At 32.0% G+C, this 23,874-nt stretch overlaps 4 protein-coding genes across 4 annotated transcripts; 2 read left to right on the forward strand and 2 right to left on the reverse strand.

The window, feature by feature from the left end:
• Nucleotides 1-260: 260 nt before the first annotated feature.
• On the reverse strand, nt 261-1,714 carry BO79DRAFT_233642 (geranylgeranyl pyrophosphate synthetase; the record flags this gene model as incomplete). The annotated part of the gene is made up of 4 exons (XM_025684294.1): nt 261-1,212; nt 1,294-1,411; nt 1,462-1,659; nt 1,696-1,714. The coding sequence occupies 4 exons, from the start codon at nt 1,712-1,714 to the stop codon at nt 261-263; spliced, it is 1,287 nt and encodes a 428-aa protein (XP_025533931.1).
• Nucleotides 1,715-2,040: 326 nt separating this feature from the next.
• On the forward strand, nt 2,041-9,184 carry BO79DRAFT_279231 (AAA family ATPase; the record flags this gene model as incomplete). The annotated part of the gene is made up of 9 exons (XM_025687962.1): nt 2,041-3,496; nt 3,555-4,991; nt 5,041-5,377; nt 5,438-6,123; nt 6,176-7,078; nt 7,151-7,912; nt 7,971-8,157; nt 8,190-8,262; nt 8,426-9,184. The coding sequence occupies 9 exons, from the start codon at nt 2,041-2,043 to the stop codon at nt 9,182-9,184; spliced, it is 6,600 nt and encodes a 2,199-aa protein (XP_025533932.1).
• A 4,538-nt stretch (nt 9,185-13,722) lies between these two features.
• Nucleotides 13,723-13,881, reverse strand: BO79DRAFT_161785 (uncharacterized protein; the record flags this gene model as incomplete). Its single annotated transcript, XM_025679036.1, has 1 exon — nt 13,723-13,881. A coding segment is annotated over one exon (159 nt), but the record flags the coding sequence as incomplete, so codon positions are not given.
• Nucleotides 13,882-22,941: 9,060 nt separating this feature from the next.
• On the forward strand, nt 22,942-23,484 carry BO79DRAFT_233644 (VOC family protein; the record flags this gene model as incomplete). The annotated part of the gene is made up of 1 exon (XM_025684295.1): nt 22,942-23,484. The coding sequence occupies one exon, from the start codon at nt 22,942-22,944 to the stop codon at nt 23,482-23,484; it is 543 nt and encodes a 180-aa protein (XP_025533934.1).
• Nucleotides 23,485-23,874: the final 390 nt, after the last annotated feature.

The following is a 23,874-nucleotide window of genomic DNA, read 5'->3' on the forward strand; positions in this document are numbered from 1 at the left end:
AGTATTGATATTAGTATTGTCAGACGTTATATCCACCCGCCTCCTCTATAAGCTTCATTATCTATAGCCATGAGTATCTTCACGTCGCCAGTCCTTGTTACACGATGCCTAGAAAAAGATTTCTTCTCTACTGTATTTCACATTGTGTGCTAGTTCCAATTACAAACCATTGAATTGTATGTTTACCGGACATGAACCAGGACGTTGCAGGGGGAAAAGGGACAAAGATAACGAAAATCACCGTGCACTGGCCAGGCTGTCTAGTCCCTCGCATCATACTCAGACTTCGGATCTGAACTATCGAAGCCAAGCCGTCGGTCAGAAAAGTTATCGTCACACGATGAAATGCATCTGTGGTTGGATACGTCCGGACTGACTCTTCCTGTCAACTTCGCTTTCATTTCCGGCGCTAGAGCCATAGGACTATCACCCGTGACTCGTCGTATTTGGATAGGGCCTGCACCAGACCGACACACTTCCAGACTAGTCATTGAACTTTTTGCATAATGTACCAGCTCGTGGAGCAGCCAAGCCACCCGTCTCAGCATTTCTTCATTTTCTCGTTCCCACCGAATGATTATGTCTCGCATGTCCTGTACTCGGATCTCCTCAAACAGGCCGCGGTTGTGATAGGCCACGATAAGGGTCGGGATCTGGGATACCCACAGACGAGGGGTTAGGTCGGTCATATCAATTTCTTTTTTGATGGCCTTTGTCTTGAAGTCAACCATTGACCGAGTCTTAATATCAATGATATCGCGCTGGTCGACCCGTCGCCCAGCTTCCTGAATCGTAAGTTTTCCGGGGTGTTCAACAGGATCAGGACTGTGGTCTTCTTGAAGCCTTGCTATCAAGCCATCAATATCGGAGTCTACATCCCCAGTCGAGATGTCCCTGCTTGCCTGTAGGTTACTGGATGGCATCTCCGGGGACTGCTTTGGAACATAACCATCTGATTCAAATCGAAGGAGAAGGTCTAGGCCTCCAAAGGTATACTTGATTATTCGCTGGTGTGATTCGGAACCAGCAAGTCCCGGTCCCCACATTGTATATTCATCAAGGAATGTATGACCGTAACCACGGACATCTGGGATCAGATCTGTGGGCGAATTCTCCCTTCGGATGAAGCATACGCTATCTCCAGCCGTTTCCATTATGAACCTGAAGTCTTTGTCCACGCCTCGAGCGAACCGGACGAGGTTTCCGAAAGTACTGGATCAGGTTACTATATCGATATTGGCGATATCGTAGTCCGGACTCTGCCTTCTGATTGCCTCAAATGAAGCCTGCCACGGATAAGAAGGATACCTGGCCGCATTAGGGTCGCGAAAGTACTCCCCCCGATCCGGTTTTAGCTGGCGGCCTTCAGTTGCGGGGCTCCAAATAGGCGGTTCGCCTTGCAGAGTGATTTCTGTCACTATTATTGCTCCAGTGGCTGCCGATGGCAGGTGGGAAACATACCGGGTACCAGAATCGATGGCGTGGCTCGGCCTAGCCATGTGTATGAACTGACATACTCACAGAATGTAATTTGGGGGCATTCCTCGGATCTTTCAAGTTCGGTATTATCAATCTCCAACAGTAAAGGACCGTATGGGGGCGCTGGGGATTCGGCAGCTGAGCCTTGTCTGTTCCCAGGCTGTCTAGCACCCGACCAGCCTCACCGAGCACCACGAGGCTTGGATGGATAAAGACCTGATAGAGCCCTCCACATGATAATATTCACTGTGGTTAATAGAATCTCCAGATTATTTGAATTAATCTTTTACCAATGATACCAGGTGGGGTTGGGCATAGTCGAGATCAAGGATTACTCTCACCGGGTACCAAAGCATGGCCTGCAATCGCACCCCGATCAATTATACAACCATTCACATGTCAGCCTCATCATTCACCTAACATTAGTTTTATCTCCCTTTCTCCCTTGCAGGCGGGGTTCTGGCGGGGTTTAGCTATCTCTGCTCTGCTCTCGACTCATCTACCCTCAATGATCACACTTTCCCTTCTCTGCGATCCGTCATATTGGCTTCCCCTTTCCCAATGGCGACACGCTCCGATAGGCTCTCCAAGCACTTGGTGCTCCTTGAGAAGGGCAAGAGACAGGTGACAAAACCAGGTGATGCCAAACTGCTACTAGAAGCTCTTTGTGGTCAAGATAACCATTTACGCTGTATTGAAAGAGTGCTTGCTTCCCCCGCTCTGAGCGATTCGCTTCAGAACAGCTTCCGTCTGGATTTATCGCCGGAGTTTATCAACAATTCCGTGGCCCCATTCCTCAGCTACATACAGCACCCATCAATCGAGGATTTTGGGAGTGGACAATTTCTCCGTCAAATGGTCTCCAGTATCATCGAACCGCCTACATTCTGGAATGCCTTTGTTCAGTTCCATAGCCAGAAAAGGCTTAGTGACCAGGCTGATCGAGGCTTTGCATGGTTGCTCCTTAAAATAATCAGTACCCAGGGCTGCCCCAGTGAAATCATCGCTACCGCCCAGCAAATTTCGCAGGCCCGGACATTTCTCGTTTCATCCTCCCTAGAGGTTCGCACCATCGGCTATCGCATTGATGGCATCCTGAAGACCCTCAGAACTTGCGTAGACGGGAAGGATGACTTCCGGCCCGGTGGCAGACATGACAATGACTTTGAGTGCTTTCGTGATATCTCTATCCTGCCAACCCCAGATGAGATCGCTTCTACGAAGAGGCCCTTCTATCGGCGTATGGATGACATCTACCAGGTTTCAGTGGATGAACGATCGGTCGCTCATTACGATAACCAGTTTCGCCTGTTGAGAGAAGACATGCTGGCAGAACTGAAAAGTGATCTTCAGCTTGCTCGTGGTCAGAGAAAGGGGCGACGATCGGCCTTGACCATCTATGGACTCCAGCTCACTGGCGTCAGCTGTGGTGAGGAGGAGAACCGTCGAAGGGCCTGTAGTGTTCAATTCGAATGCACAAAAGGCATCCCCGGATTATCCCACCTGCCCCAGGCCGAACGTCAACAGTTACTGAGTGAAACTCCCAACTTCCTGAAGCCCCAGACCTTTGGGTGCTTGCTAGATAAGATGGAGATTGTCGGGTTTGCTTCTTTAGATCGTCGGTCGTCAGATCTCACACATGACGTCCCGACGGTCGCGTTGAGCGTGTCTGGTGATGCCGCCCTCTACCGCGTTCTCGCATGCGCTAAGATGGGGCTCAAGTTTGCATTCCTGGTTGTCAACACTCCCATTTTTGCATATGAGCCAATTCTCCTGCGATTGCAATCGGTGATAGAATACCCATTGTCAAACATACTGCTTGCGCCAGCTCCCTCACCGGAGCGGCTGACGTTGGATGAAAGTCTTGAGACTATTGTTGAACGGATACGAAACAGCGAGGGCCAGTCACTTCATCGAATTATCCATACCACGAAGAGCATATCCCTGGACAAATCGCAGCTTCAATCTCTCTTGGACGGTTTGCAGCAAAGCATAAGCACAATCCAAGGGCCACCTGGTGAATCTACACCCGCTCTCTGAACTGTTATGTTGAAGGCTAACAAATGCCATTACAGGAACGGGGAAGTCATTTCTCGGTGCCCTGATTGCCAAGACTTTGCATGATGAAACAAGTAAGACGCTCATGATCATTTGCTACACGAACCATGCACTGGATCAGTTCCTTGAGGACCTTCTGGATATTGGCATCCCAACCACGTCCATGGTACGGCTTGGTTCCAAATCTACGCCGCGTACAAAGGACCTGGGGCTGTTTGAGCAGTCTCGAGACACGTTGGACGTTAATTCATGGTCTTTTGTGAGCCAGAAAAGGGAGGAACTAGAAGAAGCAGTGAAGGAGTTGCAATCTTACTCCGCAGAGTACAGCCGTGACTCCATTTCCAAAGATGACATGCTCGAATACTTGGAGTTTTCCGAGGACAGCACGTTCTTCGACGCATTCACCGTTCCCGAAGAGCCGACTGGTATGCAACGCATCGGAAGACGAGGCAAAAGTGTTGGAAATTACTATCTCTGGGATGCATGGCGACATGGGCGGGACCCGGGTGCTCTCCGCGACCTCATCAGTCCTCAGCACGCTTATATCTGGACGATGGCATTTTCCAGGCGCCGGGAGTTGATGGAGACTTGGCAGAGAAACATACTTTTTGAGAAATCCACTAAATTGGTCGAGCTCGTCAGGAGGTGTAACGTTCTTTCTAAGAACCTGGACGAATACTTTTATCACAAGCGACATTGCGCCGTTCTTGGAAACAAGCGAATTGTGGCCTGCACAACAAATGCAGCCGCTCGATATGCACCAGCTTTGCAGGTCGCTAAACCCGACGTCGTCATTGTGGAGGAGGCCGGGGAGATCCTGGAAAGTCACATCCTGACAGCCATGACTATGGACACGCAGCAGCTGGTGTTAATCGGAGACCACAAGCAATTGCGCCCGAAGATCAACAATTACAACTTGTCCGTCGAAAAAGGTGATGGGCTGGACCTCAACCGCTCCCTCTTTGAACGACTTATCTCCAAGGGCTATCCACACAGCTCCCTCACTACACAGCACCGCATGCGCCCGGAGATATCCCGACTTGTCCGGCATCTGACATATCCGGACTTGCAGGATTCGGAGAGGACGTGCAAGCGACCACCACTCCGTGGGTTCCAAACTGACGTCGTATTCGTAAACCATTGCCATCTGGAGCGTGAACTCCATGAATGTGCCGAAAGAAGGGATCCAACTTCGAAGGCTAGCAAGCAGAATCCATTCGAGGTGGAGATGACGTTGAAGGTTGTCAAGTACCTCGGGCAGCAAGGGTACGGCACGGAGGACATTGTAATTTTGACACCGTACTTGGGCCAGCTATCTTTGCTGCGGACGGAGCTGAGTAAAACAAATGACCCGGTGCTGAACAACCTGGATGCGAACGACCTCATACAGGCCGGTCTTCGGTTGCCGGGGAGTACGAAGGTGACTAGAGATCCGATTCGCATATCAACCATAGGTAAGCGCGCCAACCTTCCAAACTCCGCGATAGATGGTAACCCAGGCAGATAATTACCAGGGCGAAGAGAGGAACATCGTCATTGCGAGCCTGACGCGTAGCAATGAGGCCGGGGATATTGGTTTCATGGCTGCTCCGGAGCGTGTCAATGTTCTACTCTCCCGAGCAAGAAATGCCCTGGTGATGATTGGGAACGCGAGTACATTCCTAGCAAGCCGGAAAGGACAGTCCACGTGGAAGCCTCTGCTAGAGATGCTTCAGGCCCATGGTCAGGTATATGATGGTGTTCCCCTCAAATGTGAAACCCATCCGGATCGCATGATCGTCGTCCAGTCTCCAGAAACGTTTGAGAAGGAATGTCCTGACGGAGGATGTTCGGATCCTTGGTATGTCAGCGTTCCATACAAATACATTGATTCCATGGTTAACTCAAACGGGAATTGTAGCTCAACCTTACTCCCATGTGGTCTTCACTCATGTATTCGACGGTGCCACCGCGCTCTGGATCACAAGAGAATGAAATGCATAATGACTATGCATAAAGCCTGCCCTAAAAACCACAATTACTACTGGGAATGCTCCCGAGGAGAGCCCAAGGTCTGCCCTACCTGTGACAAGGAGGCGATTGAGGCAGAGCAGAGAAGACTTGAAGATGCCAAGCTGGAGGAGAAGCGACGTAAGATCCAGCTTGAACATGCAAAGCAACTTGCGGAGATTCAGTACGAAATCGAAATGCAGCGGGAACGTCTGACCAATGAGCAGAAGGTCCGAGATCATCAGGAGACTCTTGCTCAAAAGCAAAAGGAGCTTGAGAGCCTGACTGCGGTCGCAACTCGCCTCACTACCTCCCGGTCAGCTGCGACGAAGGAATCAGCTGGTAGCATTGGTAGCGATAACAGTGAGCCCAAAACGGTCACTCTCAAGTCGGCTGCACGAGATGAGTGGGAAAGGCAGAAGACAGAAGAAGGCCAGTCGAACGCAGCTTTGGACACACTGATGGACATGATTGGACTCGAAAGAGTCAAGGACAGCCTTCTTGCCATCAAGGCCAAGGTGGATGTGGTCGTTCGGCAGGGGGCAAGTCTGTCTGACGAGCGGTTCGGGGCAGCTCTCCTTGGCAACCCAGGAACAGGTTCGTGTAACATCTTCGCCCAATCTTTCCAACCACTGACTATGGCCTCTAGGTAAAACTACCGTGGCGCGTCTGTATGCCGAATTCCTTGGCTCTGTTGGGGTCATCCCGGGAAGCGTCTTCATTGAGACATCGGGTTCGAAACTCGCGAACGCCGGCATTGCCGGGTGCCAAAAACATCTCAATGAAATAAAGTCCAACGGTGGAGGAGCTTTGTTTATAGACGAGGCTTATCAGTTAACCTCCGGCAACAATGCAGGGGGTAGCTCGGTTCTTGATTTCCTGTTGGCAGAAGTGGAGAATTTGACAGGCAAGGTCATGTTCATCCTTGCTGGATACAATAAGAATATGGAGAGCTTCTTTGCCCATAATCCCGGTATTCCCAGCAGGTTCCCTATTGAACTGAAGTTCCAGGACTACTCGGATGAGGAACTGCGTACAATACTCCATCATCACATGAACAAGAAATATAAGGGACGAATGAGGGTGGAGGATGGGCCGGATGGACTGTACATGCGCATTGTCGCACGGCGTGTCGGTCGCGGCCGCGGTCGTGAGGGGTTTGGGAACGCTCGTAGCGTGCACAATGCCTTCGCGCGTATCACAGAGCGTCAGGCCAAACGACTACAACGAGAACGGAGATTGAAGAAGCCCACCGATGATCTGCTTCTGACAAAGGAGGACCTTCTCGGTCCGGATCCGCGCACAGTGCTTAAGAAGAACGCCACTTGGGACAAGCTGCAAGCATTAACAGGTCTCCGCCAGGTGAAGCAATCGGTCCAAGCCTTATTCGACACGGTTTCCTTTAACTACCAACGCGAGCTGGAGGAGAAGCCCATGGTGGAGTTCTCGCTTAATAAGGTCTTCGTCGGGAATCCAGGCACCGGTAAGACTACAGTCGCAAAACTGTACGGGAAGCTCCTAGCTGAGATGGGATATCTTTCAAACGGAGAAGGTAATTTTCCACCCGCTGCCTGTCTATCTATAGCTATTAGATCCCGTTTGTTGACACTGGTCGCTCCGTTAGTCGTCGTCAAAAACCCATCTGACTTCATTGGCAACGCCATTGGGGGCTCGGAGGCCGCTACGAAGGGCATCTTGGCCTCCACCCTTGGTAAGGTTCTAGTCATCGACGAAGCGTACATGCTAGGGGGCACGTCCTCATCTTCAGATGGGGGTACTAATCCGGATATATTCAAGACGGCGGTCATTGACACCTTGGTTGCAGAAGTACAAAGCGTCCCCGGTGACGATCGCTGTGTCCTGCTTCTGGGATACAGGGATGCGATGGAAAGGATGTTCCAGACAGTCAATGAAGGCCTCTCGCGACGTTTCCCTATGAGCGCCGCATTTGACTTCGAGGATTTCACCGATGATGATCTCCAAGACATACTGAATCTCAAGCTTAAGGGACTTCATTTTAGCGCGACTGCAGAGGCAAAATCAGTCGTTCGCCAATGTCTTAGTCGTGCCCGAAACAGACCGAATTTTGGCAATGCTGGCGAGGTGGATATCCTTCTTGACAAGGCTAAACTACGCCACCAGCAGCGACTGTCCGCGCGAAAGACTAGGAATATTGACATTCTAGAGCCACTGGACTTCGATCCTGATTTTGACCGAGAACAGAATGCGGTCGCTAACTGTCGGAAGCTGTTTCACGGCGTAGTGGGTTGTGAGCAGCTTGTTGCGCAGCTGGAGGGCTACCAGAATGTGGCTAGGAATATGAAAAGACTCGGATTGGATTCTCGGGAAAAGATTCCTTTCAACTTCCTCTTTCGCGGGCCCCCAGGTATGCACATATTCGATCATCTTCTGGCAGAGGTCTGCTTTGACTGACAGCTATTTAGGGTCTGGCAAGACTTCAACCGCACGCCGTATGGGACAGGTCTTTTATGACATGGGTATTCTCGGGGCGCCCGAAGTAGTAGAGTGCTCATCATCAGATCTTGTCGCACAATATGTGGGCCAGACCGGCCCAAAAACCGAGAGGCTTCTCGAAAAGGGACTAGGTCGGGTTCTCTTCATCGACGAGGCGTACCGGCTCGCGGACGGCACATTTGGGAAAGAGGCCATGGACCAGCTGGTGGATTGTTTGACAAAGGAGAAATTCTTCAAAAGGCTGATTGTTATCCTGGCCGGGTATGACGAGGACATCAATCGCCTTATGGCATCGAACCCCGGCCTCACCAGTCGTTTCTCGGAGACAGTCACGTTCAAGAACTTGTCTCCCTCTCAATGTTGGGTACTCCTGAGGGACAGTCTGGGACAGGTCCACCAAGTAGATCACGCTGTTGTTCGGCAGCCTGATGGTCAATTTCACGCGCGGATCTTGGCGTCCTTTGAACACCTATCCACTCTTCCTGGCTGGGGGAACGGTCGGGATGTGAAAACCATCTCGGACACCATTATTAGGAGAGTCTTTTCGTGCCCTTTAGATGAAGGCCAGACACAGATGGTGATCACTGAAGAAATGGTCAGTGCAGTTCTCCAGTCCACAGTTCAGGAGCGCCAGCTGCGGGCGACGGCGACCGTCCCGAATCTGCCGACTTCCCTCGCTGCCATGCCAGCGATGGCTGGACCGCACCACGCGGCACCCTCCTTCATAGCTGCTTCATGGGCAAAACAACAAGATAACCCGTCGACACCACCAGACACTGACTCAGATGCCGCAACTTCAACAGAGGCTGACTTGAATGGGCCTCGCGATCCAGGGGTATCTAACGAGGTTTGGGACCAACTGCAAGCTGATCGAAAACAACACGACGCGCAAATCATGCATGATGCGGAGATCATTAATGAGGAAAAGGTTTTGCGAAAGAAACTGGACAACAACTCAGAGATGCCAGACGATGACGAGCGACGTCAATATGAAGAACTTATTAGGAGTCTTGTTCGGCAAATGTTTGAGATCGAGGAGCGAAAGAAGAAGGAGGAAGAAGCACAGAGGAAACTGCGGGAAATGGGTGTCTGTCCTATGGGATATCGTTGGATTCCACAGGCCACAGGCTACCGGTGTGCAGGTGGGAGTCATTTTGTCTCTTCGGCACAGCTGGGCTTGTAATTCCATACGGGTCGCCAGAATATCTGTCTCCTAGTATATGCGCAATGCGAATGTCATTCCCTGATTCCCTGATGAGGCGGGGCTTAGACAAGATGAGTTTCTAGTTGTTCGCGACCGAAAAAAGCATACACACCAAATGATACTGCTACGGTCTCGGCGTACGCAAATATTCCAATATCAACGAAGATGTAGGACATTCTTTGATTGCGTTGGCGATAAATTATATTTTCCGCGCATCTTCCCATTGGAATGCTTACCAGCTGGCACGTAACCATAATTATGGCCGCTTGACGATATCGGCTAGTTACTCCTGATCAACAAAGGAACCTAAATAAGAATATTCCTGTTTAATCCTGGGTACTTTTACGGTGGCCTGTCCATCTTAGAGGTCCAAATATGAATTAACTGCGCTCATACAGTCCCGATTCGGTCTCCTCAGCGTGTCTCCCGCGTCCTCATCATGGTACTCTTTACCAAAGACTTACTCCACTACACTATCTCCGTTAATGGCATCTCCCAAGACGATTTCAACGTCCTCATTTAGGAATGGAACATTACCGCAAACCCCAACAATCACGGTGAGCCGTACTCCAGGATTGCTGATCCCAAGTCCAGACACAACGCTATAGCTCTTCCTTAGCCCATTTATGGTTTCCATGCTGGCCAATTCGACTTTGACCGCGTCAGACTGGCTGGGGAATACGCAAATAGCATTCATTACTTGAAGCTTTCTTGGCGTGTGTGGGCGCATATTGCTATTAACCAAACCGTGATGAGTAGAGAACTTAGAGCCTCCTGCAATAACATACATTGCCAATATGAGACTCTTCTGAGGTGAAGGTTCCAAATTAGGGCTACTAGTTAACAAAATCCTGTAGCAATGGATAAGAAGAAAGCCAATGCCAAATCATTTTATTCCCTACTTACTATCCCCATGGAGATGCATGCTGCATCAAGTTGAACATAGATATATCCTCGATAACAAGAGCAGCTTTCTACTGACGTGAAACTACTTGGTAACTTTTCTGTTGCCGAGCGTGTACTCCGTAGAAGTGGTAGTAAGGTAAGTCGCTACTTGTATTAGTAGTCTTGAGTTTTTAGAAATGTATCATTATTGTGAGCATATAGCTGCTGGCCGGAGGTTTGCTGAGCATCAAGTTAGAGCCCATATTGAATTGTCGATGCTAAAGTGCCTGTTGTAGTGGTCGGACATGTTACGTGGGGCGGGGTGTCAGGATTACTAAGATAGACAAATAACGTAACTCCCGGCCGCGCCGGCCACCCACCTACTACACACCCAACGCAAGCAAGAATAAAGCTATTCAAACAACATTATTACTACACACCCAACGCAAGTAAGAATGAAGCTATTCAAACAACATTATTATTAGCAAAGCCTGTGACGGCGAGTGACATCTCAGGGTCACATGACTTCTGTTTTATTTGCTTTATTTGCCTGTCTTATATAACTTACTTATCTTTATATAATTATATATTCTTCCTGAGCTTCTTCTTTTCTTTTTTTATACTAGAAATTCTTATTAAATAATATTAAATTTAATTATTTAATCAGCTTCTATATAATTTCTAATTGTGGAAGCTGATTAAATAGTTAAATTTAGTATTATTTAACAAGAATTTCTAGTATGAGGAAAGAAAGGAAGAAGCTTAAAAAAATATATAATTATATAAAAATAAGTAAGCTATACAAGGCAGATAAATAAAATAAATAAAACAGAAATTATATAATTCTAAGATATTATTTATTATTATATTATTTTTTTATTTAAGTCTGGCTGCTTTCAGCTAGAGATAAATTATTTTTTTTATAATTTAGTATAAATTTATCAGTCTTTACAGTTACTAATTATTATAAAAGACACTTGGAGGATCCAGAATAAATAAAATATTTTATATAATAATTTTAAAAATAAAAAAAAATATTTTTAAAATTTCTTACTAGATACCAGGTATGGTTAGTTATATTAAATATTAATTATTTAATTTTATATTAAAGATAATTATATTACAGATAATTAACTAGAATATTCTTAATCTTTTATTTTATTTAATTATTAACTTTGATAGATACAGTAATATTTTAAATTTATTTTAATAATAAATTAAATATATTATACAAGCAGAGCTTCTCAGGGTGGAAAATAAAATATATATATATATTTTTAAAAAGATAAATCTTATAGATATTACTAATTTTATTAATAATAAATATAAAATTATATTAATTTTTTAATAATTTTTATAAGGACTGGTCTTATCTTTATTTATAAATATTAATAAAAATTTTATTACTAATATTAAAATTAACAAAATAATAAAATTAGTTAATTTATTATATTTATTAGCTCTATATTTTCCAGATTCTATTTTATATAAAAATCTAGATTTATTTTATATAGCAAGTAAACTCACAGACTTAATTTTAAATAATAATATAAAATAATAAGCCTGCTAGAGAAATCTAATTAAATAATATTTAAAATTTATATTTTTTTTTAATTATAAATAAAAATAATTTAATAAATTTATAAAGCAGAGCTGCAGTAGTAAAATTAATAAATAATAATAATTTTAACTAGTTATTCTAGAAATAATTAATAAATAAAATAAGTTACTAGGTTGTATATTAATTAATAATTTTTATTTATTTATTAATCTATAAATAATATATTATTAAAAACTTTAATTTAATTTATAGAATTTAATATAATTTATTTTAAAAATTAGTTATAAATTGACTTTCTTAATTAGAGATAATAATATTAAAAGATTCTATCTAGATATAAACTTGGTTAATAAATAAATAGATTATATTTTATATAAAAATTTATTTTATATAAAAAATAAATACTGTATACTTGCTAAAGCAGTTTATTATTATAAAAATAATATTAAATTTATAATAATTCTTCAGGAAGAAGTAGAAATCTATAAATATATATTATTATAATTAATCAGAAATTAGAAGAGGTTGGAGTAGTCTAGATAATAAATCTTAATATATATTTTTTTTTTATAAATTAAGTAATTATTTATATAATATCAGATATCTCTGTTCTAAGTACTTTAGAAATATTATTATTTAATTAATATTATTATTTTTATTTATCCAGGATAAGCTAGTAATAGCTATTAATAAATTTTATTTAATAATTAAATCTGTAGATTATTTTTATCAGAAATTACTAATTTATTTTAATATAAAAGTAATTTATTTTATAGAAAATAATTAGTTTTTTACTAGTAGACTTACTTCTAAAAATCTTTTAAGAAGAAATGGATATGGTTTATTTCTAGAATATAATTTATAATATAAAGATTTTATTTTATAAAAATTATTAGTACTAGATTAAGAATTATATTAAGTTTTAGAAACTTAGACTTTAATAATATTTAATAATAATAATTATTAATTATCTTTAAGTTAGTTTTCTTCTGTATAAGATAATTAATTAATATATTATTTTTTTTAATTAATATTTAATAATAAAATAATATTAGAATAATATCTTTATCTAATAAATTTACTAGATATTAAATTTTTTAATAGTTATAAAGTATTCCAAGGCTCGGTAATCTATAAGAATTATAAATTTTTTTAATTATTATAAATTCTTTAATTCTATTTTTTATTTTGTAAGAATACATATAATAATCAGTATTTTTTTATTATAAATATTATAATTATACTTAAATAAAAATATAATTTTTAAATAATAAGCTATAAGATATTATATATTCTTAATCTATTAATAAAGAATTTCTATAATTATTTTATTAATTATATTAATTTTAATATATATAAATCTAGATAAATTATAATAGACTAGTACAGGAGTTAATATTAGAATTTATTTTAAAATTTAAAAAATTATTTTATAAAACTGGTTCCAGGTAAATAAAGTATTTTTCTAGATAAATTAATTTATAAATTTAATAATCTAGCTATAATTTCTTATAAAATACTAATAGAAATTATAGAATCTAAAAAATAATTAGATTTCTTTAATAGTAGTTAAATATTATTATTCTATAATTATAGTAGTTTTTACAGAATTAATCTGAATACTAATAATAATAATAATAAATTCTAGAAATCTAGTTTTTATTATATAGAATTTATATTTATAGATTACTATTTAAAATCTGGCTATCTAAAGATACTTAAAAATCTAATAAATATAAAATTTATATTCTATCTTATTTTTATTAAAAATTAATATATTATTTATATATATTATAATAAACTTATCCAGAAAATTTATAAGAATTTTATTAATAAAATACTGGAAGGCTACTAGTTTATTTATAAATTTAAATAATAATATTTAATATTTAAAGATTTTATAATAAGTTTAAAAAATAGTTAAGTCTTCAGATTCAGGATTTATATAAATATAGTAAAAGTCTTAGTAGATATTAAGTTTTATAAATATTTTTATATTTTGGAAACAGTCTATTATCTTATTAATTAAAGAAATAAGATAGAAATTCTTATAAATTAAGATATTAAATTTTTAATAATTAATATATAGGTATAGTTCTTCTCTAGATTTCTTTATTATTAAAATAGAAAAGATAAATAAGACTATATTAAATATAATAAATTTTTTTTTTAGATTTTTAATAATATAATTACGGGCAGTTTTAAGTTCTTTTAAAATTATTTTATAAAGAAAAACTGTTTTTAACAAATTATTTTTTTTTAATTAAATATAATAGTTATAGGATCAGAAGATAAGCAAAATATTTAATTTTTTTTTAAAAAAAATATTTATTAAATTATAATAATATTTAAAAAGAGTCTATTTTATCTTTTTTTTTTAATTAATTTAGATATTTTATTATCAGAATCTATTTTTTTTATAATAATCTTTTTAATTATACTCAAGAATATAATAAATATTTCTAATTTAAGATTCTGAAAGTATTTATAGAAAACAGTAATTCTAATAAAAGTTATTTTAATTTTTTTAAAAATATTTCTTTCCTGGGGGCTCCGGGGGGCTCTAAAAATTTAATATTAAAAATTTTAATTTATTAAATTTTAGTATATTTTAGTTAAGGCCTCCTGTAGAATGTTTTAATAGATATAAGATATTTTAAATTTTATTTTAAAAAAAGATATCTATAGTAAGATATTAATTATTTTCTAGAAATTATAGTCTTATTAAATAGTATTTTACTAGTAATTCTGATTAATTAGATATTATAATAAAATATTTTAAAAAATTTATTATAATAGTCTAATTTTAATTTTATCTTATAAGAAAAGATAATTAGATTATATTAGTTTATTTTACTAGTAATTTAATAAGATTTCTTATTTTATAAATTATATTTATTTTAGAATAATATCATGATAGCTTAATTTAAATATTAAAAATAGTATATTATAGAACTAGTATCTATTAATTATAAGTATAAGTTAGATAATATAGATTAGAAATATTATAGTCTTATTATTAAAGTTTATAATAATATAATTAATTTTAAGAGAGATAGTATTAATTCAGAATTAATAAATTATTTAAATAATAAAGATAATATTTATATAAGTATAAATATTAGTTCTGGTATTAGTAAAGATATATATAAATATTATTAATTTATTATTTAATATTAAAGTTTTAATAGTAAAACTTTTATTCTCTTAGCCTAACAGATCTTGTAAATCTAATAAATTAATATTAATATTTATTTTATTTAAGAAGAAGACTTCTTTTAGATATTATTTTTTATTAAATTATTATTTTCTACTATTTCTAATAGCTTAATTTAATCTGTTTTTTTTTAGATAATCCCGGATTAAATATTCCTGTTTCTAGTAGATAAAGCAGTATTTTTTAATTATTATATAAATATATTTTTCTGATTCTATACTGGTAGCGCAGCTGGTATTATAAAAGATTTTAACTAGAATAAAAAAAATTATAATTATAATAATAATAATAATTAATATAGACAGCTAATAACTTAAAGTACTTATTTTATTATAATATTTTATTATATTATTAATTAAGTTTAATGATCAGGCATATTTTTTGATATATTATTTAAATATTATATTATTATTATTAAAATGAAATATTATTAGCTCCTATAATTTAGATAAAAGATATTAATAAAAATCTTTTTTTTAATAGATTTTAGTAATATCTGTTTTTATAATAAGATAGTAAAATATAAATATAAAATTATAAAATTTATTATTAACTGTTATTTTAAGCTTCTGATACTGTTAGTATATATTATAAGATTTATTTAAATTAATATAAATAATTTTTAAATATTTAAGTATATTAGTCATGTCTGTATAAAGATTTAAAATATTAGAATAAAATTAAAGAATTAAATATTTTCTAGTATTACTTTTATAATAACTAATCATGTAAATTTATTAGACAATAATTATATTTAAATAATTTATATTAATTTCTAACTTTTATTATATTATAAGAAGCTAGTCTTTAAAACTAATAATCTTATTATTACTAAATAAAAATAAGTCAGAAATCTTTATTAATTTTTTAAATTTAAAAATCTTAGCTACTCAGCTACTCTGATTATTAAACTAGAAAAGCTAGATAATATATAAATTATATTTATATATTATTTTATTATAATTATTATTAAGCTTATTCTGCTAGCAGATAATTTTATATATTTTTATTTTTATTTTTTCTATAATACAGAGAATTATATTAAAGATTTTATCAGAATTTTTTGTATATAATTTATGAAATTAATTATAAATAATATTTTTTTTATTATCAGGCTCTTCTTCCAGCAGGATTATTAGATATTATTAAAGATTTATAATATTTAATATTAATTTAATATGGCTTTTTCTGATTATTATAAGTATTTTTACTGATTATTTTAGTTTAGATTTTAATTAGGTTGTTCTGTTTTAACCATGTTTAATATTATTAAATATATATAAGAGATAATACTGGTTACTGAACTAGATAGCTGGTAGTATATAATATTAATTTAAAAAATAAAAGATAGAGTAATATTAGAAATTATATAAAAGCTGATTAAATAATTAAATTTAGTATTATTTAATAAGAATTTCTAGTATAAGAAAAGAAAGGAAGAAGCTCAGAAAGAATATATAATTATATAAAGATAAGTAAATTATATAAGACAGGTAAACAAAACAAACAAAACAGAAATCATGTGACCCTGAGACATCACTTGCCGTCACACTAATATTACTTTATCTTTTATTTCTTAAATTAATATTATATATTACTAGTTATCTAGTTTAACAGCTGATATTATTTTTTATATATACTTAATAATATTAAACACAGCTAAGATAGAATAATCTGATTAAGACCTGAACTAGAATAATTAATAAAAATATTTATAATAATTAGAAAAAATTATATTAAATCAGTACTAAGTACTGCAAACTCTTAATAATATTTAATAATTCTACTAGAAGGAAAATCTAATAATAAAAAAAATATTATTTATAATTAATTCCATAAATTATATATAAAAAATCTTAATAAAATCTTTAATATAATTCTTTATATTATAAAAAAAATAAAAATAGAAATATATAAAACTATCTACCAGTAAAATAAGCTTAATAATAATTATAATAAAATAATATATAAATATAATCTATATATTATCCAGCTTCTCTAGCTTAATAACTAAAATAGCTAAGTAATTAAGATTTTTAAATTTAAGAAATTAATAAAGATCCCTAATCTATCTTTATTTAATAATAATAAAATTATTAATTTTAAAAACTAGCTTCTTATAATACAGCAGAAACTAAAAACTAATATAGATTATTTAAATATAACTGTTATTTAATAAACTTATATAACTAGTTATTATAAAAATAATACTAAAAAATATCTAGTCTTCTGACTTTATTCTAATATTTTAAATTTTTATATAAATATAATTAATATATTTAAATATCTAAAAATTATTTATATTAATTTAAATAAATCTTATAATACATACTAATAATATCAGAAGCTTAAAATAATAATTAATAATAAATTTTATAATTTTATATTTATATTCTACTATCTTATTATAAAGATAAATATTATTAAAATTTATTAGAAAAAAGACTTTTATTAATATTTTTTATTTAAATTATAAGAGTTAATAATATCCTGCTTTAATAATAATAATATAATATTTAAGTAATATATTAAAAAGTGTATCTAATTATTAGATTTAATTAATAATATAATAAAATATTATAATAAAATAAATATTCTGAGTTATTAATTATTTATATTAATTATTATTATTATTATAATTATAATCTTCTTTATTTTAATTAAAATTTTTTATAATACTAGCTACATTACTAGTATAGAGCCAGAGAAATATATTTATATAATAATTAAAAAATACTGCTTTATTTATCAGGAATAGAAATATTTAATTTAAAATTATTTAAAAAAAAAACAGATTAAGTCAAGCTATTAAAAATAATAAAAAATAATAATTTAATAAAAAATAATATCTAGAAGAAGTCTTTTTTTTAAATAAAATAAATATTAATATTAGTTTATTAAATTTACAAGATCTGCTAGGCTAAGAGAATAAAAACTTTATTATTAAAATTTTAATATTAAATAATAGATTAGTAATATCTATATATATTTTTATTAATACTAGAATTAATATCTATACTTATATAAATATTATTTTTACTATTTAAATAACTTATTAATTTTAAATTAATACTGTTTTTTTTAAGATTAATTATATTATTATAAATTTTAATAATAAGATTACAGTACTTTTAACTTATATTATTTAATTTATACTTATAATTAATAGACACCAGTTCTATAATATATTATTTTTAATATTTAAATTAGATTACTATAATATTATTCTAGAATAAATATAGTTTATAAAATAAAGAATTTTATTAAATTATTAATAAAGTAAATTAATATAGTCTGATTATCTTTTCTTATAAGATAAAATTAAGATTAAATTATTATAATAAATCTTCTGGAACATTCTATTACAGTATTTAATTAATTAAAATTATTAATAAGATATTATCTGATAAGACTATAACTTCTAGAAAATAATTAATATTTTATTATAAATATTTTTTCTTAAAATAAAATCTGAAATATCCTGTATTTACTAGAATACTTTATAAAAAATTTTAGTTAAGATATATCAGAATCTAGTAAACTAAAATTTTTAATATTAAATTTCTAAGGCTTCCTGGAGTTTTTAGAAAAAAAATATTTTTAAAAAAATTAAGATAATTTTTATTAAAATTATTATTTTTTATAAATATCTTCAGAATCTTAAATTAAAAATATTTATTATATTTTTAAATATAATTAAAAAGATTATTACAGAGAAGACAGATCCTGATAATAAAATATTTAAATTAATTAAAAAAAAAAAAATAAAGTAGACTTTTCTTAAATATTATTATAATTTAATAAATATTTTTTTTAAAAAAAAATTAAATATTTTATCTGTCTCCTGACCCCATAATTATTATATTTAATTAAAAAAAAATAATTTATTAAAAATAGTCTCTTTTTATAAAATAACTTTAAAAAAACTTAAAACTACCTGTAATTATATTATTAAAAATTTAAAAAAAAAATTTATTATATTTAATATAGTCCTATTTGTCTTTTTTATTCTAATAATAAAAAAATCTAGAGAAGAACTATATTTATATATTAATTATTAAAAATTTAATATTCTAATCTGTAAGAATTTTTATCTTATTTCTTTAATTAATAAAATAATAGATTATCTCCAGAATATAAAAATATTTATAAAACTTAATATCTGTTAAGATTTCTATTATATTTATATAAATTTTAAATTTAAAGACTTAACTACTTTCTAAATTTATTATAAAATCTTTAAATATTAAATATTATTATTTAAATTTATAAACAGATTAGTAGTCTTTTAATATTTTATTAATAAGATTTTTATAAACTTCCTGGACAAGTTTGTTATAATATATATAAATAATATATTAATTTTTAATAAAAATAAAATAAAATATAAATTTTATATTTATTAGATTTTTAAGTATTTTCAAACAGCTGGACTCTAAGTAGTAATTTATAAATATAAATTTTATATAATAAAAACTAGATTTCTAGAATTTATTATTATTACTACTAATATTCAGATTAATCTTATAAAAACTACTATAATTACAGAATAATAATATTTAATTATTATTAAAGAAATTTAATTATTTCTCAGATTCTGTAATTTCTACTAATATTTTATAAGAAATTATAATTAGATTATTAAGTTTATAAATTAATTTATTTAAAAAAATATTCTATTTACCTGGAATTAATTTTATAAAATAATCTTTTAAATTTTAAAATAAATTCTAATATTAGCTTCTATACTAGTTTATTATAATTTATCTAGATCTATATATATTAAAACTAATATAACTGATAAAGTAATTATAAAAATTCTTTATTAATAAATTAAAAATATATAATATTTTATAATTTATTATTTAAAGATTATGTCTCCATCTAAATATAATTATAATATTTATAATAAAAAAATATTAATTATTATATATATTCTTATAGAATAAAGAGCAAAACTGGAAGATCTATAATAATTAAAGAAATTTATAATTTTTATAAATTATTAAGTCCTAGAATACTTTATAATTATTAAAAAACTTAATATCTAGCAGATCTATTAAATAAAAATACTATTTTAATATTATTTTATTATTAAATACTAATTAGGAAAAAATAATATATTAACTAATTATTTTATATAAAAAAAAATTAATTTAAAAATAATTAATAATTATTATTACTAAGTACTATTAAAGCCTGAGTCTCTAGAATCTAGTATAATTTCTAATTTAATATTAATAATTTTTATAGAGTAAAATCTCTATATTATAAATTATATTCTAAAAATAAATTATATTTATTTTTTTTTAGAAAATCTTCAGAAGCAAGCCTGCTAGTAAAAAACTAATTATTTTTTATAAAATAAACTACTTCTATATTAAAATAAACTGATAATTCTTAATAAAAATAATTTATAAATTTAATTATTAAATAAAATTTATTAATAACCATCACTGGCTTATCCTGGATAAATAAAGATAATAATATTAATTAAATAATAATACTTTTAAAATACTTAAAATAGAGATATCTAATACTATATAAATAATTATTTAATTTATAAAAAAAAAATATATATATTAAGATTTATTATCCAGACTATTCCAATCTCTTCTGATCTCTGATTAATTATAATAATATATATTTATAAATTTCTATTTTTTTTTAAAGAATTATTACAGATTTAATATTATTTTTATAATAGTAGACTGCCTTAATAAATATATAATATTTATTTTTTATATAAAACAGATCTTTATATAAAATATAATCTGTTTATTTATTAATTAAATTTATATTTAGATAGAATCCCCTGATATTATTATCTTTAATTAAAAAAATTAATTTATAGCTTATTTTTAGAATAAATTATATTAAATTTTATAAATTAAATTAAAATTTTTAATAATATACCATCCGCAGACTAACAGATAAATAAAAATTATTAATTAATATATAGTCCAGTAACTTATTTTATTTATTAATTATTTCTAAAATAACTGGTCAGAATTATTATTACTTATTAATTTTATTATTATAACTCTACCTCATAAATCTACCAGATTATTTTTATTTATAATTAAAAAAAAATATAAATTTTAAATATTATTTAATTAGATTTCTCCAGCAGACCTACTATTTTATATTATTATCTAAAATTAAATCTATAAATTTACTTATTATATAAAACAGATCTGGACCTTTATATAAAATAAAATCTAAAAAATATAAAGCTAATAAATATAATAAGTTAATTAATTCTATTATTTTATTAATTTTAATATTAATAATAAAATTTTTATTAATATTTGTAATTAGAGATAGGACCAGCTTTTATAAAAGTTATTAAAAAATTAATATAATTTTATATTTATTATTAATAAGATTAATAATATTTATAAGATTTATCTTTTTAAAAATATATATATATATTCTATTTTCTATCTTAAGAAGCTTTATTTATATAATATATTTAATTTATTATTAGAATAAATTTAAAACACTACTGTATCCATTAAAATTAATAATTAAATAAAATAAAAAATTAAGAATATTTTAACTAATTATCTATAATATAATTATTTCTAATATAAAATTAAATAGCTAGTATCTGATATAGCTAATTATATTTAATATTTAATAAAGAATTTTAAAAATATCCTTTTCTATTTCTAAAATTATTATATAAAATATTTTATTTATTTTAGATCTCTTAAATATCTTTTATAATAATTAATAACTACAGAAACTAATAAATTTATATTAAATTATATAAAAAATAACTTATCTCTAGCTAAGAACAGCTAGACCTAAATAAAAAAATAATATAATAGTAAATAATATCTCAGAATTATATAACTTTTATTTTATTTATTTTATTTATCTGTCTTGCATAGCTTACTTATCTTTATATAATTATATATTCTTCTTGAGCTTCTTCTTTTCTTTCTTTATGCTAGAAATTCTCATTAGATAACACCAAATTTGACTATTTGATCGGCTTCCACAAAGCCTACATATTATTACTTATTACGGAGATTTGAACACTGATTTCTTTTGTAGCTAATTATATAGTACTTACTACAGTAGGAAGATACTCCATGCTGATTTAATAATAAAATCTACTATATAAAGTATTCTTCTTTATTAGAAATCAATTTCTGAGTACTATTAGAAATCTCTTGAATAAATAAAGTACTGCATAATTAATCTTGTAAAGTAGAATATAGAATAATTAAAAAATATATAACACTGTGAATACTGTTAATTTAATACTTCTTTATAGTTTTAATAATAAGCAGAATCCTGTCCTCCTGCTCTACTGTATCTTTTAATACTTTAAACTATTTTAGTAGTATGGTTGGTGGTTGAATAACTTCAAGTAGAGAGAAGAGGGGAGGATATTTATATATAGAAACATGTTGGGTGTGTAGTAGATAAGTGGCCGGTGCGGGCGGGTGGCCGGCGCGGCCGGGAGTTACGTTAATCAGATGTACTCCAACTGCTTTACCCCAACAAAAGCTAAGGGATACTAACTTACCCCAAAAGCATGAAGTCATGATGTAAATTGTTGTACTTTTATTATGATAGCTTATGTAAAGCCCTACGTGACCTATTTCCTTGGTAAGAAAGCCATAGTCAAAAGCCAAATACTAAAAGTAACATCACGCTTCTTTAACGCTGTATCATACCCACTCCAACAGCTTGGAGACACGCTGAAAACGGGTCCTACTATTACTATGACACCCCAATAAATTCCTTCTCTTCATCAATCCTCATAGTAAAAAATCATGATAGAAATATAATTATAATACATCATTATGATACTCTAAATCGATACTATCTCTACCCCAACAACATGGAGTCATGATGAAAACTATTGCTATGACTACTACGACGCCGTCATCTCCAGTAGACAGTTTTTGATGTATATATTCTTATCACCATTCACCATCGAAAGAACCCCGCAGTGACCTAGGTTAAATTATCAACATAATCAATTCTCTGCAGTTATATCCTTCTGAAAGTCCAGACTCTGGTTCTCTCACCGTCTGCTCCCCCTCCATCGCTATGTCAAGCAATTTCCTCGGCAACCTCAATCAGGTATGCATTGCCACACCGAATTTCAAAAAGACCCTCGACGAGCTAGGTACAGTCGGCATGGGACCTTTCCAGATATATCACTTCAATTCCAAAACCGTTTCGGATCAGAAGTATTACGAGCATACAGGGGCCGATTTATATGAGATAGACGTGGCCTTTGCGTATAACCCCGATCCAAAGGCTCCAGTTATCGAGGTTATGCACCACAAAAAGGGAAAGTCTGTTATTAAAGATTACCTGGACAAGCACAACAACAAAGAGGGAGTGCAAAGCATTGCTTATACCATGGGCACCTCGACAATGGATCAGCGCATTGAAGAAATGAAGAAAAAAGGCTACAAGCCTGCTACGTCAGGCTACTTCATTGGCAAAAAGGGCGGAACGAAATTCTGCTTCTTTGATACCGCCGACAATGACCGCGTTCCAACTTGCTTCGAGACGATCGAGTGGTCGAGTGATTGGGTAGCACCAGACCCTGAGTGGTACCCAAATAAGCCATCAGAGGCATAGACGGTATGAACATTCGGATTGTGTATCCCAGGCTTGCCGTAACAAGGACAGATCCTGTATTTTCGATATCTTCTGTGGTGTACAATGTGGCAAATATCTTTGTAGGCTTTCTTTCCTCGGGGGTCTTATTGCAGACTTTTGCACCTATACACGGAGACCATCCCGGGATGTTGGCGCAAAAGATAGAATCATGATCTTATGTTGATGCTTACACAAGAACTTGCCGCTTCCATCTGGTTAGTAGGAATACTGATGATCTGGGCCGCCAGTACGGTGGCAAGATCCTAGGTAGAGTTGTACTCGAGAATGATACTACAAGTAGGAACCCCGGATCTCTTCGAACCGATTTGGCAGCAGATGGTTCTCTTGCATTTTGTGGGGGTGCTTTGT

This window comes from Aspergillus costaricaensis, assembly GCF_003184835.1.
Source record: "Aspergillus costaricaensis CBS 115574 unplaced genomic scaffold BO79scaffold_65, whole genome shotgun sequence".
Classification (NCBI taxonomy): domain Eukaryota; kingdom Fungi; phylum Ascomycota; class Eurotiomycetes; order Eurotiales; family Aspergillaceae; genus Aspergillus; species Aspergillus costaricensis.